Genomic DNA, 17,798 nt, shown 5'->3' on the forward strand with positions numbered 1-17,798 from the left:
CTCTTCTGCCTCCTGCCACCCTTGAGTCTTTCCCAAGTGGCCTTGTGTGGCACACTGTGCTCCTTGTCTCGGACATGTTGATAAACAAATCCCAGGGGAACTGTAGGAAGTCACTTATCTGAGATAGACAACAAGCAACATGGATAAGCAAAAGGTCCTGTGAGGCAAGTTACCTGGGTTCTAAGCCTATCTCTGGCACTGCTTATTTTCAGCAGGTCATGTCATGTTTCTGTTCTGGGTGTCTTCCAACTATAATGCAGGGATAATGATAGCATCTCTCTCTTGGGTGCTTGTGAGGAGTAAATGACCTGGTACTTATATAGAACTTCAGGCAATGCTGGGCACCTAATGTACACTTGATGAAGTAGCTGCTATGGTGGGTTATGTTTGAGTGTGTCCCCCAGAGGTTCATAGGCTTTAGTACTGCAAAGTTGAAACATGGTTTGGAGCCTTTCAGGAGATGTGGCATAATGGGAGGTCCTTTGCTCAATTGGGGAGTGAGGGGACTCAGGGACCCTAGTCTCCCCCTGGCTTCCACTTTCAAGATGTGATCTCTTCTTCTCTCTCACATGCTTGCACTACTAGTATACCATCCACCTTGAGGTCCTTGCCAGAGCCAAGCTGGGGGCTATGTCTTTGAACCTCCAGAACTGTGAGCTGCATACATCTATTTTCTTTATAAAGTCAGCCTGCCTCAGGTGTTTCATTATGGTCACAGAAAAGTGGATGAACACAGTAGCTATTATTATTATTTCACAGGACTGTTTTGAAGATAAAACTGGATAATACATGTAAAAAGACCAACCTAGACTATAGAAGGTATTCAAAAACTGGGTGCCATTATTTTATATCATGATAAAGTACATATACATAAAACTTATCATGGTAACTATTTGCAGTGTTTGGCTCAGTGGCATTAAATGTATTCACAGTTTTTTTTTTTTTTTGCAGCTGTCACCATCATCCACCTCCAGAACATTTTCATCTTCCCCAACCAAAAACCCACGTCTATCAAGCAATAACTCCCCATCCTTCCTTTTCCTGGAAATTATCATTCCACTTTCTATCTCCATGAGCTCCACACTCTGGGTACCTCATACAAGTGGGATCACCCAGGACTTGCCTTTTTGTTGTAGCTTACTTTGCTCAGCACACTGCCTTCGAGTATCACAGGTTGAAGAATGTGCTGGAGTTTCCTTCTCTCTTAGATTGCATTCTATCTAGATGTGACCCTTTATTCCTCTGTCACTGGACACTGGGGCTGCTTTCATCATTTGGTTATTATGAATAATGTTAGAGCCAATATCTGTTCTATTACTAGTTGTTTAGAAGCAATTTTTCTATAGTTCTGTTCTGTCTTCAAAAAAAAAATACATTTTCACTTTTAAATGATCACCTGATCACCCTCATGTTATTAGTCAGAACAAGGAAGAGAAGCTAAAACTGCAAAATGACCATGGTCAAATAACTCGGTTGGTGGAGCATTATTTATAAAGTGCTTGATAAATTATCTTTGGGAAGTTCAAAGGAGGTGATATACATGGAGGTGTTTTCTAAGCTGCATAATACTTGAATGAATTAAAGACTAAAAACCCATTGGAGTGTCACTCTCTCAGTACAACAGATCACAGAAGGTTTTTCTGTTTTTCCCTACCATCCATGAACGAGATCGACGGTGTCAGGCAAGCTCTGGGGATGAATCTAGGAGTTAATTGCAACTGTAAGGTTGATGAAAACACAAACCACTTCTTTGGTGGGTTCAAGAAACATATCAACCCTTACATTTCCTGGTTGGCGGTAATAGATTTTATTTTTAAGACGGAGAACTCTATTTATTCTTTTTGATTACAGCAATTGTAAGGTGCTGGGGGTTAAACTCAAGAGAGCCTGGATGCTTTGACCAGTCCAAAGACCTACAATGTGTCTCCCTGTAGGATGCATGTCATCAAAGTTGCCAACACACAAAGAAATTTAACTTAAACTGTCATATTACCACCGCTCTTCAAAGCTTATCAATCTCTCCTAAGATTACCAGCATGGTGTGACACTTTTATCACAATTACACTGTAACAATCACGGTGCAGTCACACTGTGGCCAAGTCAGCAAAGAGACTTGCTTTGATGGACGATCAGAGTTGATCAAGTTTGTCAGATGCTTTATGTGTTTTTATGCTTGTTTGATATTCCCGCCCAGAGAGTAGAGGCTTTTAAGGGCACATCTGTCAATGGACTCAATTTCACATCGCCAGGCGATTCTTTCACTTACCCCTGTCTTCTCATCAAAGATTTTGATCCCTCCAAAGGAGATGGTTAAAAAGATTTTCTGTTTGTGTTCTCCTTTGGAACGAGCGCCAGCAACAACGCCCTGTTGAAAGGAAGGACATGGTTTTTACCTTTGTGCTTTCATTTGAAAATTCCCTCGGGTCCCCAAGGCACGTCCGAGACCATCAACCAGTGCCACCAATCATGCACACCCTTTCCCTCTGCCCTGCGATGATCTGTGCACAAAGTGCTCACATCTGCTTGATGTCTTAGAGTAATAATTGACTTGGCTGTTCCAACACGATATAAATACATACTTAAACATTCACTCTAATCAAGATTTAGAGAATGCCTACTGTGTGCCTACATACTTGATTCAGAGTTAAGGATCCCCAACGCTACACAATATGGACCTCATAATAATATTTTCACTGGATTTTATGGTGGATATGGATTTAATCTTTTCAATAAAGGTGAGTCACTAGATATATGCCTAAATGTGATTTCATTTTTGTACTTCTGGAAAAGACTTTTGTATGAAATCAATCCTACAGATTAGAAAGAAAATAAAGGGAAAGATGCTAGACTGTATGTCTTATTTTTGTTTGGAAAAACATGATCATCACCTACTGCTTGCAATTTTTATCCAAAGACATTTTGCATTTTCTATTATCTTTTCCCCTACCATTCCTGCACTTTCAAGCAAAACACCAAATGCCTTCCATTGTTCAAAACATCTATTTCCATACTTCCCCAAACTTTTTATAAACTGATATGTGTATGTGTGCATGTATACATCTCTGTCTCTATATAGCTGTCAAGAAGGCAAATGTCACAATAAGTAGGAATGTTACTTGGCTTATATTCTATCCCCAGTGCTTACAACAGTCCCTGGAGGATAGCAGATGCTTAGCACATAATTGTTAAATGAATATGAACTATCTGGAGACCAACTCCCAAAGCTGATAAGATTCATGTGATGAGTAAGGATAGTTGCTTTTAAAATAGACTCTGTGGCCCAGGTAAGTACAGGCTTCTTACAAGGGCATACCAGGAGAGTAAAGGCATTTCTAGGGTCTACGCCAAGGGCTGTTACAGACTCTCCATTAATGTCTTGAAGCTCCCCACTCCATCATGTTTGAGTTAACAGACTATAAGATTAAGCCCACCTCTCAGCAGATACAGCACTGGGCTTTTGGAAGTAGCAAAGTCTAAAATCACATTGATTTCTGTTCCCAGGAGATAATAGTAGTTTGTGCTGTTCACAGGATAGTACATTCTCAGGACCAGGTTCTGGGAATGTGTAGTGGTGGAGAGACTTGAAAGAGGCACATCCTCTTGAATTTGTCTGCTTATCTTCACTTTGGGTGTTGAAAAATATTCTGTGCACTCAGAATATTTTATTATACCCTTAGTTCTATGTAATCCTGGACAATTACTTAGCCTACCAGTTCCACTTTCTTAAGTGTAAGTACTTTTTTTTTTACTAGCATGGTGTACCAGGGTACACTATCCAATTTAACAACAATGAATTTCTTCTAGTAATAAATGAATATCCATGAAAACGTTAGTCCAGTCCCAGCTTGGATACCTACTAGTAGGAAATTCATCCGACATCAATCGCCCACTAATTCTCAAACACATGTTACTCATCGACCGGCACACAGAACATTAGAGTCAGAGAAAAACCTTAAAACAAAGTTTTCCAACCAAGGATGAGAAAAGAATGTTCCCAAAGGTGGTGGGCAGTCCTGAGATAGCACAGAGAATTAGGGGAAATGCTGAGACCATAACTCAGCCCTCCAAACTTTGTTCTTGGAGCAATAATTATTGTGTTCTTTCTAAAAAAACCAGATCTCTCCTATCTAATGTTTCTCTTGCAGCCCCAGGACTAATAGCTACCCTCTAGTTGGTAAGACTATGGTTTACTTTCAAAGTAAAGCACTTTGTTCACATCCCACATACCACATCTTTAATCCAATGGTCTCTAGATTCCTCATTGTGCTGTTGGCTTTTGAATTCCCTGTGGATACTCTTAAGGAACATGGTGGAATGGTCAATGTTCATCTTTGGAATCCCAGAGGTAATTCCTGTTTCCCTTTAGCGTCGTGCTCTCTGACTCCCTTAGCCAATAGAGAACCCTCTTCATGCCAAACTGCATCTCATTCATTTTCTTCCTGGCACTTACTGCCATCTGACATATCACATAGTCACTGGTTGATTTTTCTGTCTTTGTCCAGAGAAACGAAAGCTCACTTGTGCATACCTGGTGTTAAGAATGGGACCTAGCATACAGCAGGCACTCAAGGAGAAGTGAGACGGCTTTCCCTCATTTAGGTAGTAAATGAGAGGACAAGTCACATGTTGAACCAAGGAAAATTTGACTTTGAAATTGGTGTTGATGGCTGCGTTTGAGTAAAATAGCAGATGCTGCCACCACACCATACCCTGAACTCCAACCTCAAGTATCCAGATGAGACAGAATAAGTAGCCCCTTGGTGTGCTCTGAATGTGTCTCCCCAAATTCATATGTTGAAAATTAACTGCCAATGTGATTTCATTTAGGAGGTGATTAAGTTACAAAGGCAAAACCCTCATAGAGGGGATTTGGGCCCCCGTAAAACGGCTTGAGGAATGCATTGTTCCCTTTTGGATCTTTGTAGTTCTGCTACATGAAGACAGTGTTCATCCCCTCCAGAGAACTCCACTATGAGGCACACCTTAGAAGACAGAGGCTGGACCTTCACCAGACCCTGAACTGCTGGCACCTTGATTTTGGGAGTGGCCAGTATCCAGAACTGTCAGGGAATACATTTCTGTTCTCAATAAATTAGCCAGTTCTGGGTATTTTGATTTAGCAGCACAAATGGACTAAGAGAGCACCTTATTAGAGGAAAGGATCGAGAGGACTGATTCAGAGGGGAGGAGAGCCCCTCCTCCTTTATTCCTCCCAGGGAAGGATGTCTCAGGACAGGGTCGGGAAAGGGTTGCACCTTTGGCCAGGAAGAGTAGCTTTAATGTCTCTAACTCCAAGATGAATCCTCACAGTCCCTAGGCTTGCAGAATCCTGGAATATCACATAGCAGTACTTCCTGGTACATGGCAGTGCCTAATACATATCAAGGCTATCTTTGCTTGCTGGTTCCAAGTATCTGTCAAAGACTCTCTGGTAGAAGATTGTGGTACATAAAAAAGAATAGAAAGAGTCGATATGCATGTTCCTGCAGGCTTGGTGCTTGGGCTGCTGGTCTTGGCTTTACATGATAAATGAAAGAGAGAAGGATTACCCATATGGTGCAATCTTTTTGGAAATAAAAGTCCAACTTTGTTAGCCATTCTTTCTCTTGTAAAACAGGACTCTGCATAAAGCTCTGAAAATCTGCACTAAATCTAGGCAGGCCTGCCACCACAGCATGCCTTGGGGACTCTTCTTCCATAACAATATCCACTGTGTTATGTAGCACTAGTGGGGGTGCAGAACACAGCCCTGGTTGGGAGTTTGATGCTGCCTATGTAGGTGCCATCTGGGCCTCTGTACCTAATATCAGCCACCTGACCCCATAAGTTAACACTGGAAACCAGGAAATTGGGACATCAAACATTTTATTGGGTGTCTAATCTATGTTAGAAGTTTTCTTATGTGTCATTTTATTTAGCCCATACCACAGTTTTGGGAAGTAAGAATTATCTCCTTCAATTCATAGATAAGGAAACATGAGATTAGTGACCTCCCTAAACCTAAAGAAGAAAGTCCCTGAACTGGAATTAAGGCAGTGATCTTTCTGATTCTAAATGTAGGAATCATTCTACTATAACCCTCTCTTCTCAAAAAGATTTTTTTTTTCTGAGAAACAGGTTTTTAAAAATTGACCTTGCTATGAAGCATGCCATATTAAAATGTGTCCCAAAATTTCTGAAGAGAGCTCAGTGGAGAGGAGGAACTCTAAAAGCGAGAACCTCATTTCTTTCCCTATAACTGTTGGAACAGTTTAATGAACTTATGTGCATAACACTGTCAGCATGGAACGCAGGGGACAATGGTCCATGATCCTTATCAATATTGCCCGAACTATTATTGATATTTCTTAGCAACACTATGTGCTAGGTGCTGTATGATATGGCTGGCACGGATATCCCAAAGAATACCCAGGTAGGCAGTGTCTTAGGGGAGGAATTTACCCCTAGAGAAAGGGTCAGCATGGCCAGCAGGATTAACAGGCTGCCTATTCAGCTCAGAGGATGCTTTGTCCATAGTTAAGATGACATACAAGAAAGGGCTTTGAGAACACTCCCACAGAAAGGAGCATGCACACAATATCATGACTGTGATCTCCATGGAACACATAAAGCACGTGTGTAAACACAACAGGCTACAGATATGAATACTGAAAACCTTAGGATGCTATTTCAGAAAGCCCCACATAATAAACTTAGTCTCTGTTCCCAGCCCTGTTAGTTACTCGCTTGACAATCTTAGAGGGAAATATTTATCTTAAATTTCATTTTTCCTAGTTAAAAAGGGATGATAAATAACTTTCTCTGTCCTGCTTTGTGCCCTGAGACAGTCTCATGGAGACTCTATTTCCTGGTGTCTGAATCTTCCTTCCCTCTGGCTTGCAGTTAAGTTCCACTATGAAAGATACTGACAGGAGATCAGAGGATGGAAGGAGGAAGACATCGGGTAATTTTCTTGACTTCTCTTTATTGATCTGTATCTCTGGTTGTAGTTTTTTTTTTTTTTTTTTTTTTTTTAATTTAAGGAAGGGACCTTCCTTATCTGTCCTATTTTTCCTAGGTTCCAGTAAAGATTTTTTTTTTTCCATAGGTTCCTAGGAGTAGAAACAGCCTCTCACTATTATGAGGCTCTGGGTGCCTCACCACGCCTCGCCACCTTGCCTTCCCTTTGCAAATATCTCCTTCATTAAAGAGTCCTCATCTGACCTGGGGAGGGTGAATTCTGCCTTCCAGGACCCTGAGTGACATCCTTGATGTTCTGTACTCCGCTTGCCAGGCACTGTCTTTGGGAGATGGCATCTTCTCCCGTGGTTTCAATCATCACTGTTTTATCAAATGTCTAAAAGTTGGTTATCTGAAGAGCCAACGGCTGTGGCTGTTAGATGGTAGCTTATGGGTAGGAGATTAAAATAAATTTATGAATCAAGATGAATTAAATGCAACTACAAAACACAATATAATTAAGAGCTAAACTATGTCTTGTCAAACACTGGGCCTCTGGAGATCTAGGTTTGAGTTCTCTCACACTCAATGAAGATGGCGAGGCAAATTCTTTGACCTCTCACAACCTCAAGTTTGTTGGTTATAAAACAGGAGGCTGATGGTTATCTCATCATATCAAAAGAGATAATACACGTGACAGTGCTTTCTTGACTCTAAATTGAAATATGACAATGACAATGATGATGGTGATGATGGTATGCCTGGTACCCAGGCAGTGCCACTCACGCTCACAACATGAATCCTCTCTAAAACCTCTGTAATCAAAGACAAAAGCCCCTGTGACAGGAAAATGCACTAGCTTCAGGAAGTCCAGCAAGAAAAAAAAATTATTTTTTTCATTTCTCATCTGGCAAGTGGGCCTTTTCTCAAGGCTAAGAGAGGCACTTTGTACTTATCTTTCTCTTACTTTCCTGGGAAGGTGGCCAAATAAAGAATAGATCATTAAGATTTCTATGTTTCCTAAATAAAAACCACTGGGAGCCAAAATGTCAGCACACTTATTAGCAACTTGCAAATAATGAAACATAACTGTCTGGGAACCAAGAACCCCTCAATAAGTTTAGTGCACCTGACAGGAATACGTTATGGCAGGAAAAACTCTCAGGGCTTTGGGGATCTCAGAGTTATGAGTGGTGACAGATGGAACCCCAAACTGCATGTAAAACACACACACACACACACACACACACACACACACACACACACACACACAGGATTGACAGTCATTGCTAGGTCTGGTCCAGCTGGCTTGGCCCAATCTCAATCCGAAGGGAGAGCTTTCGGGGAACACAGGCAAACCCTTGCTGCACATCCACTAAGACCCCAGAGCTTCCAAGAAGGTAGTTGTACAATGAGGCACTCCATGACAGGTGCCTGGTGAAGGGCTATTTTCTGGATATGGGGGAAGGAAGATGCATAAGCTCCTTTCTCCTTCTAAGCTGACCTGTGGCTGTGGGTGGGAAACAGGTCTGTGCACAGGGAGGATTAAGTAATGACATTTTAGTGATTTTTTTCAATTAAAATTTGTCAGGAACAAATCTCTATTTTTTTGCCTAATTTCATAATTGTAATGAGGAACTTCAGCAAGAATCAAGATCCAGGCTTTATTCCCTTCTTTCCCCAGTTCCCCTTAGGTTGGCAGATGTAACTCTATCTAACGGGGGAGTTGGATGAAGTTGAAAACAAGAGGCTTCACCTCTTCAGGACTTTCTGTGCCTCACTTGCTAGTAGACAGTTTGCTTTCTGATCTGCTGCCATGCACAAGTCATGGGTTCTAGTCTGGGACAGGAAGGGGCTGGGGAAGCAGAAGGACTGTAGTTATCCACTCTTCCACAAACCAAGTGCAATAGTCTGTTTCATTCAAGATGCCCATATGAGCATCTTGAATGTATCTAAGTCAGGTGCTCCATACCAGCAACCATCAGAGACAAAGCTGGGAGGTAGAATTCTTCCTGGCCAACTACTTTTTGTATTTATCATTCAGATGTGAACTTAGAAGAAAGAGAGAGGTCATTATTGGACTTCTCTTAAACCTCAATAGTGATTTTGATGTCATTTATATATTTTTCTTATACTAGACAAGATACTGTACCTTATAGTAGATATAAATAAATGTTATTTTAGCAGTTACATATTACAGCTTAAAGAAACAAAAAGAAAGTAATGGATATCCAGTAGAAAATCAAGAGTTTTTAAAATTCTAATTCCTATAGCCATACTATAAGGGAAATTTAGCATTCAATATACATGGTAAGCTGCTAAGAAATAGCAAGAACAAAAATAAGTTGTGATTATTAACCATCTGAAAGGACAGGTGATACAGAGGGCATTTTACAGACTTTATCTCATTTAATACTTTAAAACATTTGACTGGGCTTGGTGTATTGTTCTTTTCTTCCTTTTACTTACAAATATTCCACTGACCAAGTTTTGTTCTCATGGACTATTTGAAGATTTGGTTAAAAATGCCCACATACATTATTAGATGAGAAAAAAATAGAATATGCAACTATATAAATTATTTAATTTCAACTTGATTAAATATATACAGAATTTATATGCACATAAAAATACACAATGACTGTAAATTATACACCAAAAACTGTAACGCTAATCATCTCTGTGGGATTTTGGATTATTTCAATTTTCTTCCTTATACTTCCTATATTTTCACAATATTTTATAATGAACATTTATGAACTCTATTATCAGAAAAACAAATTGAATATGTTTTAAATGCATAAAATATTTTTAGACTTCTTGCTAAGTCTTTTGTTTTTCTAATATTTTGTTTCACAAAATAAACAGAATGTATGAAGACCACAATCTGTAAAAAAAAAAAACAACAGTATTCCTTTTGTATATTTTTTAATAAGCTGATTTGTTTATATTTCCCAATTTCTTTGGTTAGTTTCTTAGTGAAAGGCTTTTTCATAGCATTAAAAATGCTAAAAAAAAAAAATCACAAAGAAACTTCTTTGTTATATCTCCAAATCCCAGAGTCTAGTTATGGATGATTTAAAAATATTATTTTTTTCTGTTAAAAAAGTGTTTGGAGTGCATTAGTAGAAATTACAAAAATGAATAAAATCAGCTTTCACCTTAGCATCTTTTACCATATGACAAAATATGTAAAAATCAAAAATAATAGCGTGGCAAAAATTCCAAAAAATGTGAGAGACTAAACAATTTGACAAGTTTGTAGTCTTATTTTTACATGGGCTGCAAAATAAGGACATAATTGGGTAAAATATGATGATTTCAAAAATTATAAAACAAGACCTGGCAAAAATACCTCCATATAGTAGATCCTCAGTAAACATTTGCAGAAACACTGAAGTCTCTTCCTAGTGAATAAATGTGGTTAAGTCAATCATGAACAAAGTAATTTTTGCCATAATAATAGCGATCAACACCTCCCCTTATTCATATGAATAATTAAATGGCGGGTACACAGCACCTTGAGTTTCATCATGGAGTCTTGACATAACTTGTCTCCCCGAGCTGCGGAAACTTCATCAATCCCGATCAGTTTGGCTTTGTACCGGACCCCTTCACCTTTAAACCTCTTTATCAAAGTGGCTTCACTGCGATCCTGACCTGAAAACAGAGAAACAAAGATTCAGATACGAAGCTGTTGAGATCCCATTGTCACTGTGTGTCTTCATCTGTGTCCTGTCAAATCATGGGTCAAATCAGAAAAAAAGTGAGTAATATCCCTAGATGCAAATTCTGGCTCTATCTATTGAAATACTGAGGCAAACTACTTCTCCCTGAGCCTCATCTTTCTTAGGCAGAAAAATTACAAGAACCATCCCAATGAAGAATGCAGACAAATAAATCTGAAAATATATATAAAGCATCTAATTCCATGTTAAGTGAGAATCACCTACTAAGAGTTCATGTCCAAGAGTCTTGTTGGGAAAGTATCAGCACTGACTCTCCAGTATCCCAACATTTAATAGTGCTTTGGCCAGGGTCCAAGACCTCCTTTACACCCAATTCCATGGGCTGTTTTATAGGGAAACTCAAGAGTAATTGCTTTGTATCAAGTAATGACCCAGGATGATTATCCAAAAAACGGTTTTATGATATCTCTTCTGCTAACTCATGAGTTTAGGGAAATTAGCTTCACACTATGTGGAATTGAGTAACCATACCTTGCAACAGACCCTCTCAATAATTATCAACATAATTACCTTTATGTTAATAATATTTTAATTAATATAAATAATATATTATATATGTAATATAATAATTATTATTAACATAATATTTTGCTAAGACCCATCAACCAGGGATTTAGACAACCCCCCCATAAAGTCAGGGCTGAGGAATTTCCGTGAGTTGAGCAAGGGAATTGTGCAGGAGGTTTCATAACTTTATATCCATTCTTCACAATGACCAAACTATTTCCATTTTCCAGGTAATTAAGATAGTCACAGAACTCAGGTAGCTTGTCTGGGCTCACAGAGTCAGAAATAGGTTGAATACATGGGCATTCAAAGCCCTCTGTAAGCTCACCATAGTTTGCCTACTGTGTGGTCTGGGCACTGCACACTGGTTCTCAGAACTGGGTATAGACTATCCTGCTGATGCTCATTAGCTCCAGCTCCTGATTCCTTCTCTATCATGCCTCCCCTTAAAACTTAGCATTGAGGGCATCAGAGATAATTCCATCCATTTCTTCCAGCTAGGTAATGTTCAAACAAAGGCAGCTCTATGTGTGGCTGAGAATTATCTGAGGATATGCTTAAAACAAAAAGTCCAATGGCCACGGCTAACCACACTGTAGTGCTTTTCTACTGAGAAAACATGGCTTTCATTTCATTCATTCATCCCTTAGCGAGACTTTCCTCTGTGCCAAATGCAATTACTCACTGGCAACAGATGAAGAAGGCAAAAATTGGTGCCCCCAGAAACTCCAGGTTGGTGATGTAAATAAAAATGTATAGAACATTATGCTAGGTGTGTAAGAGGTTTCCCTCCCAGGTCGACTACACTGTCTGAGCCTTAGTTCCTTATCTGCTAAATGAGGACAAAGGTCTCCCATAGCTTATGTAGGTTGCTACAAATATTATGTGCAAAACATGGATTCATTCTCATGGTGAGCTTTCTACTAATGGTAGCTATTGCCACTATGATCAACCCAGTAAGAGAAGCACTACAGAGGGCAAGATGCTGGCAGAGGGGAGGCCCAGAAGAAGAACATCTGCAGAGCCAGGCCTGGACAGCTGGTCTGCCACTTCTAGTTCTCATTTGCATCCACTGCACCCCGTGACTCCTACTTGATCAAAGCCTTTGAACAATATCCATAAAGCAAACAGAAGGCCTAGGTGATTAGTCAGAGAATATAACTAATGTGAAAATTAAACCTCAGGGTTCTGGGAGGGCATGTCCAACACCAGAGCTGAGAACATTTGCTGCCATATGCCTTTGATGGGCACCTAGCTAAGTGACAGGGCCTGTGGTCTCACAGTCCCCTCTTCCTGCCTCACTATTTAAAGTTGGGTTGGGGTGACCTACAGTTTGGTCTGAGGTTACCTCTCTGCCTTGTCAACACATTGCATTGTTTCAGTCCTTTCACTATTGGAACCTCCACCATCCCCAAACTTTAACTGGAATAACATCTATCACAAAGCATGCACCAATGTTCCTGGAAAAAATTTCTAGAGGTAGATAACAAACACTGAAATTGAATCAGAGAGGCCCCGTAACTTGTCCAAGTTCCCTGAGAAGGACATGACTCAGATTTGTACTATGCCAAACCCATGCTCGGCATTCGTTTGTGTTCCATGCTCTCAAAGCTGTTCTCTCAACCACTGTGATTAATTGTCTCTCATCGATCTAACTTCCCTATAAAGGCCTAACTTTACCTTCTACAAAAACATATCTGGTCCAAATCTGTAATATGAAATGTAAGTACACTGACAGCATGAAAACTCCATTGCAGGTTAGAGAGCGAGCTTGGATATGGAACAAACACTTGCAGCACCCACTCATGTCAAAAAAAAAAAAAAATTGTCCACGAGTCAGATACAAAGAGATCCTTAAGAAACATGAGTCAGGGTGCAGAACTCTGCTGAGGAGAAAGATTCATAAGAGGAGGCAGAGCCAGATCAGGTGAATAAGGGCAGAGATTAATAAGAAAATATTAGGCCATTTAGAGTAAAGTAGGGAGCCCAATTTAGATTAGGACCCAGGGCCAAGCTAATTTGTATGAAGGGCACTTAGGCAGTAGATAATCTAGTTTCTCATTAAATGTTCCACCATTAAAAGGGTAATTTTTCATGAGCACATCTTGAACAAGGTCTCCGTTATATTAGTTAAGAAATAAATAATGGGTATCAAAGCCATAAGGCTGTAATTCCACCGGAGGCGCATACAGTTTGAGGGTGTTAGGGACAGGGTCAGTCTTCGTGCATGTTTACATCATGAATCGCAGCCTAGTTTGGATATGAGAAAGGCCATGGGTGCAAGGGACACCATCAAAATGGTCACTCTTATCACGTATTTACTACGTTGGTCACTATGCCCAGAGTGTCACACCAGTTGATTTCTCCTTTAGTCTTCACACTGCTGTTTGAGTTAGGTTCTCTAATGAGTATGATTTCATAGAAGACCAACACCAATGTCCAGAGTTGACAGAAGAGTCTATGTTTTTAATAACAACTCCACTGAGACATAATTCGCACATTATAAATTCACCCTTTTAAAGAATACAACGCAGTAGTGTTAGTATATTCCAAGTTATACAACCAGCACTGCTGTCTAGTTTCAGAATATTTTCATTACTCCAAAAAGATACCCTGTGCCCATTACCTGTCATCCCCTTTCTCCATTCCTTCCAGGGCTAAGTAGTTACTAATCTCTGTCTCTATGGATTTATCCCTTCTAGCTATCTTACGTCTTTGGAATCTTATAATGTATATATTTTTGGTGTCTAGATTCTCTTACTTAGCAGCAGCATGTTTTTGAGTTCAGTACGTATTGGCAATTCATATCCATTTTTCCTTGAACATTATTCCATTGTGTAATTATATCACATCAGCTGTTGCAATTGAGATTTTAGATTGTTGCCATTTTTTGGAAACAATCTATTATGAATAATGCTGCTAAACACTTGAATGTATTTTTGTGGATATGTTTTCAAATCTCTTAGTATTATACCTGGGAAAGAAGATGCTAGGTCATATGGTATATTTCTATGTTTCACTTTTTGAGAAACCATCAGACTTTTTCCAAAGTGACTATACCATCTCACTAGCAAGTTTGGAGATCCAGGTTCTCTACCAGATGTTCTTCCCAACATATGGTACTGTCTTTTTACTTTAGCGATTTTAGTGGATGTTAAGTGATATCTCATTGTGGCCCTGATTTGCATTTCCCTAAGGATTCAGGATGCTGAGCACAAGAAAACACTTTCTTTCATTTGCACATCTTTTTTGGAGAAATATCTATTAAAACCCAGAGCCTTAATTTGAATCATGATCTTGTGCAAATTTCATAGTTTTAACCCTGAGACTGAGCTTCTTGTGACCTCACTGCACTCTTTTATTTAGTGCTTTTAACTTTGTGCCACAGCTATTTGAGTCTTAAGCAGCCTAGAATAAATCTACAAATCTTCCTGGGAATAGGCATTGGTATTATTCTGCAGATAAACTACAGCCAGAGAGGGAACTCAAAGTTATTTCCAGTTGAGTTGGGAACAGTTTCTCACCCTCTTCTACTTTAGAACCTGAGTTCTGCTGGGAGACAACAGGACTTAAGGGTTTAAAATATGAGCTCTGCAGGCAGGACCCAGCCGTCTGAGTCACTCCCTTATTTATATTATGGTAGGGAAGTGCTTTTGATAGATAGCGACACTGTTGTAGACATGTATAGATAGTGATCGCGCTCATGTGGGGTGACTGGGAAGGTTAAATAAATAACCCACAGGACAGGGACTGACATAGACTAAGCTTAGTCAACACTGGCCATGGTTACTTAGGGGACCACAACACTTTCAGGTTGTCTGGAACAATCTCCAGTTTATATACTTATTGTTTTGCCACCTCATTACCAGCACTATTTACTACTCTCAAAAGTACCGAGTAAGAAACTTCACTTGAGGGTGTCATCCCCAACAATATTATCATTTATACACCATCTTGCATCATGGGGTTCTTGGTCCAGATGCTGTGCAGGCTTAAGCGTGGTGAGAAGGTAGGAGGCCCAACAGGTAAGGAAGCAAGGGACATGCTGTGCAGAGGAACTGAAGGTATGGTGCTACTGGGAGAAGAGTGAGGTGGGTCAGACTGCATTTTAGAATCACCATGAGTCTCTCTGAAAACACCACCCTGCATGCAGAGTTTGATTGGACTATTGTGGGGTGAGCCAGAGACAATGTGCCTGCAAGGCAGGAGGCTAGAGAGCAAGGCTACAGTGGTGCTGTCAGAGTCTGGAGGAGACTGGCTACTGGAAGCCTAGGAAGCTTCTGGACTTTCCTCTTTAGGTCATGGGAGCTATAAGTGACCCACGTTCCTTTGAGGATTAGATTAAAAGCAACCTCTTGGCAACATTTGGGGAAGTTTAAGGTTTTCATAAATTGATTGATTAATTCATTTATTCAATACTTATTGAGTGCTTATGGTATGTGCTAAGATGTTAGAGATGCAGGAGTAAGTGAACCATATCAATATCCCTGTATTCATGGTCACTGCATTGCAGGGGACAAGGCAATTAATTTCTGCAGTAATTTTTAAATTTTAGTGAAATGGAGAATCAACTGTAAAAACAACTACAACAGCAATAGATTCTCATAGCCTACCCATGAGATGTTGCTCTAGTAGGAGGGACTCAGGAGATTGAGGTGACCCTGAAATATGTAGTTCTTAAAGATCACTAGAAAGCAGCAAGGAGTAAAATGAATAGCAATTTACTTATGTAGAAAAATATCTTGTAGAATGGTAATTCTCAACCTGGCATCCTCAGAATGGAAAATCACAAAATTCTTATTGGGATTTTTCAAATCCATGCTAATCTTTTAAACATTTTATCAGCTGTGAAGGAAAATGGTATAGTAGTAATAAGGTACCTCAAAGGTTATTTTCATAGACTTCAACACTGCTTTCTTACAGGATGGAGAATATTTGTTAATGTTTTTCTAAAGGGGCTCACTTTAAGTTCCAGAAATACGACTTGGGATCTGTGGCTGGCTGGGCACGTGTTCCCCGGGGGATAAAGCGTGTGCCTGCTGCTGGGCAGCCTCTGCCACCTCATTACTGCTTCCCTGCTTAGATCAGAGGAAAAGAGCCACCACTGAGTGGTTTGAAGATTTCTACTCTGATACACCTGCTTTAGTTGGCTTCCTGAACAAGAGTAATTAACAGCAACTAATAGGGGATGCTTTGTCAGAGATCTTAATCCAAAACTCTCTAAGTAATCTGAGAATTAAATTTTCAATATATCACTGATTTGAATTCCAAAGGAGGAAGACATGGGGGGTTATGCAGGATCATACAGTTGCCTAGAAACCAAGCCCCCTGAAAGAAAGGCAAGGAGGCCTGGATTCAGACAGGTCTTTGTTACTGCACCTTCACCTATGTGATTACACAGGACCGCTTTACGCTTTGTTGAGGTTCAGTTTCATCACGGGACCAATGAGTGTTCGTGGAGATAAGGTGGTCTCTAAAGCTGAGTGCTAACTACCTGTGAGGATACTTATAACAAAGATTTAGAGAGTTCTGCCATGAGTCCAATCTATGTGATATATTTTGGAATAGTTCAGTTTATTGTTATAGCAATTTTTGTTGTTGCTGGGGTACTAGGAATGGAACCCAGAGCCTTGCACATGCCGGGTAAGAGCTCTATTACTGAGCTACATCCCCAGCCCTTTTTATTTTATTTTTGAGAATGGGTCTTGCTAAGATGCCTAGGTTGGCCTCAAACTCAAGATCCTCTTCTCTCAGCCTTCCAAATAGCTGGGATTATAGGTGTGCACTGTCATGCCTGGGTGTTATGGGAGACTTATGTGGTTGTATTTTAGATCTGTAAACAGAAATTCAGAGAGCTCATGCTGCCTAAGTTGACACATCTAGGCAAATGCTCAATTTGGGATTTAAACCCAGGCCTTTCTAAATCTCCAGGACCCAGGTCTCCAGAAGATCTGATTTAGTTTTAATCATATATTTCTATAAGTAAAGTAGCCTTGAAAACAGCATAAGTAGGTACCTGGTGAAAAAGATATAATGCTACATAATATGCATAAACTACTCACAATCACATATTTATGTTATCACTTACTTGTTCTTAAAACTTTTCAGTTTTAAAACAATCATAGATGTGTTACATTCCTCGTGTGTCCCATGTCCCAGAGTATTAATTTGCATACCCAGAGGGGTATTTGCATCTTCTAATGTTTCCTTGAGATCACTCTGAGAAATAACAATGTGAAAAGTCCTCAGGGAATCACAGCAAACCCACAATGGTAATAAGAGGTAGGATGTTTCCAGGAGTCTCCCATGTTGGCTTTATAGTGGGTCATATGCCCCCAGAGGCTGCTCTTTCATGCAGTGGGGGTGGGTGGGTTGCCTGGATCTCCCTAGAGGACATCTGGAGGTATCCAGGCATCACAGGGGATGTGCCCCCAATGCCCCCTTAGAGATCCACCCCAAATGCCATCCTATCACACACTGCCTGACCTAAACGCCTGGGTCTCTGCCTGGCCTGCCCTGGGCTGTCTTCTCTCACAATCCTCTTTTCTGTCCCCTCACCCCTAACACCTTCAACTCCAGCCTATGGGGCAGGCTTTCCCCCGC

At 40.1% G+C, this 17,798-nt stretch overlaps 1 protein-coding gene across 9 annotated transcripts in view; it reads right to left on the reverse strand.

The window, feature by feature from the left end:
• Positions 1 to 17,798, reverse strand: part of Dab1 (DAB adaptor protein 1) — a 1,131,390-nt gene that overhangs the window by 143,127 nt on the left and 970,465 nt on the right. For 8 of the 9 annotated variants that reach the window (XR_005735199.2, XM_078026348.1, XM_040288738.2 and 5 more), the window contains 2 exons: positions 10,460 to 10,599; positions 2,267 to 2,365 (listed from right to left, as the gene is read on the reverse strand). Coding sequence is in view for 8 of the 9 variants with exons in the window: in XM_078026348.1 (XP_077882474.1) it covers positions 2,267 to 2,365; positions 10,460 to 10,599 (239 nt within the window). In the remaining variant the exon portion in view is untranslated. The remainder of the gene's footprint in view (positions 1 to 2,266; positions 2,366 to 10,459; positions 10,600 to 17,798) is intronic. The other variant, XM_078026347.1, reaches the window with a different exon arrangement.

The sequence above is a fragment of the Ictidomys tridecemlineatus genome, chromosome 11 (genome assembly GCF_052094955.1).
Source record: "Ictidomys tridecemlineatus isolate mIctTri1 chromosome 11, mIctTri1.hap1, whole genome shotgun sequence".
Classification (NCBI taxonomy): Eukaryota; Metazoa; Chordata; class Mammalia; order Rodentia; family Sciuridae; genus Ictidomys; species Ictidomys tridecemlineatus.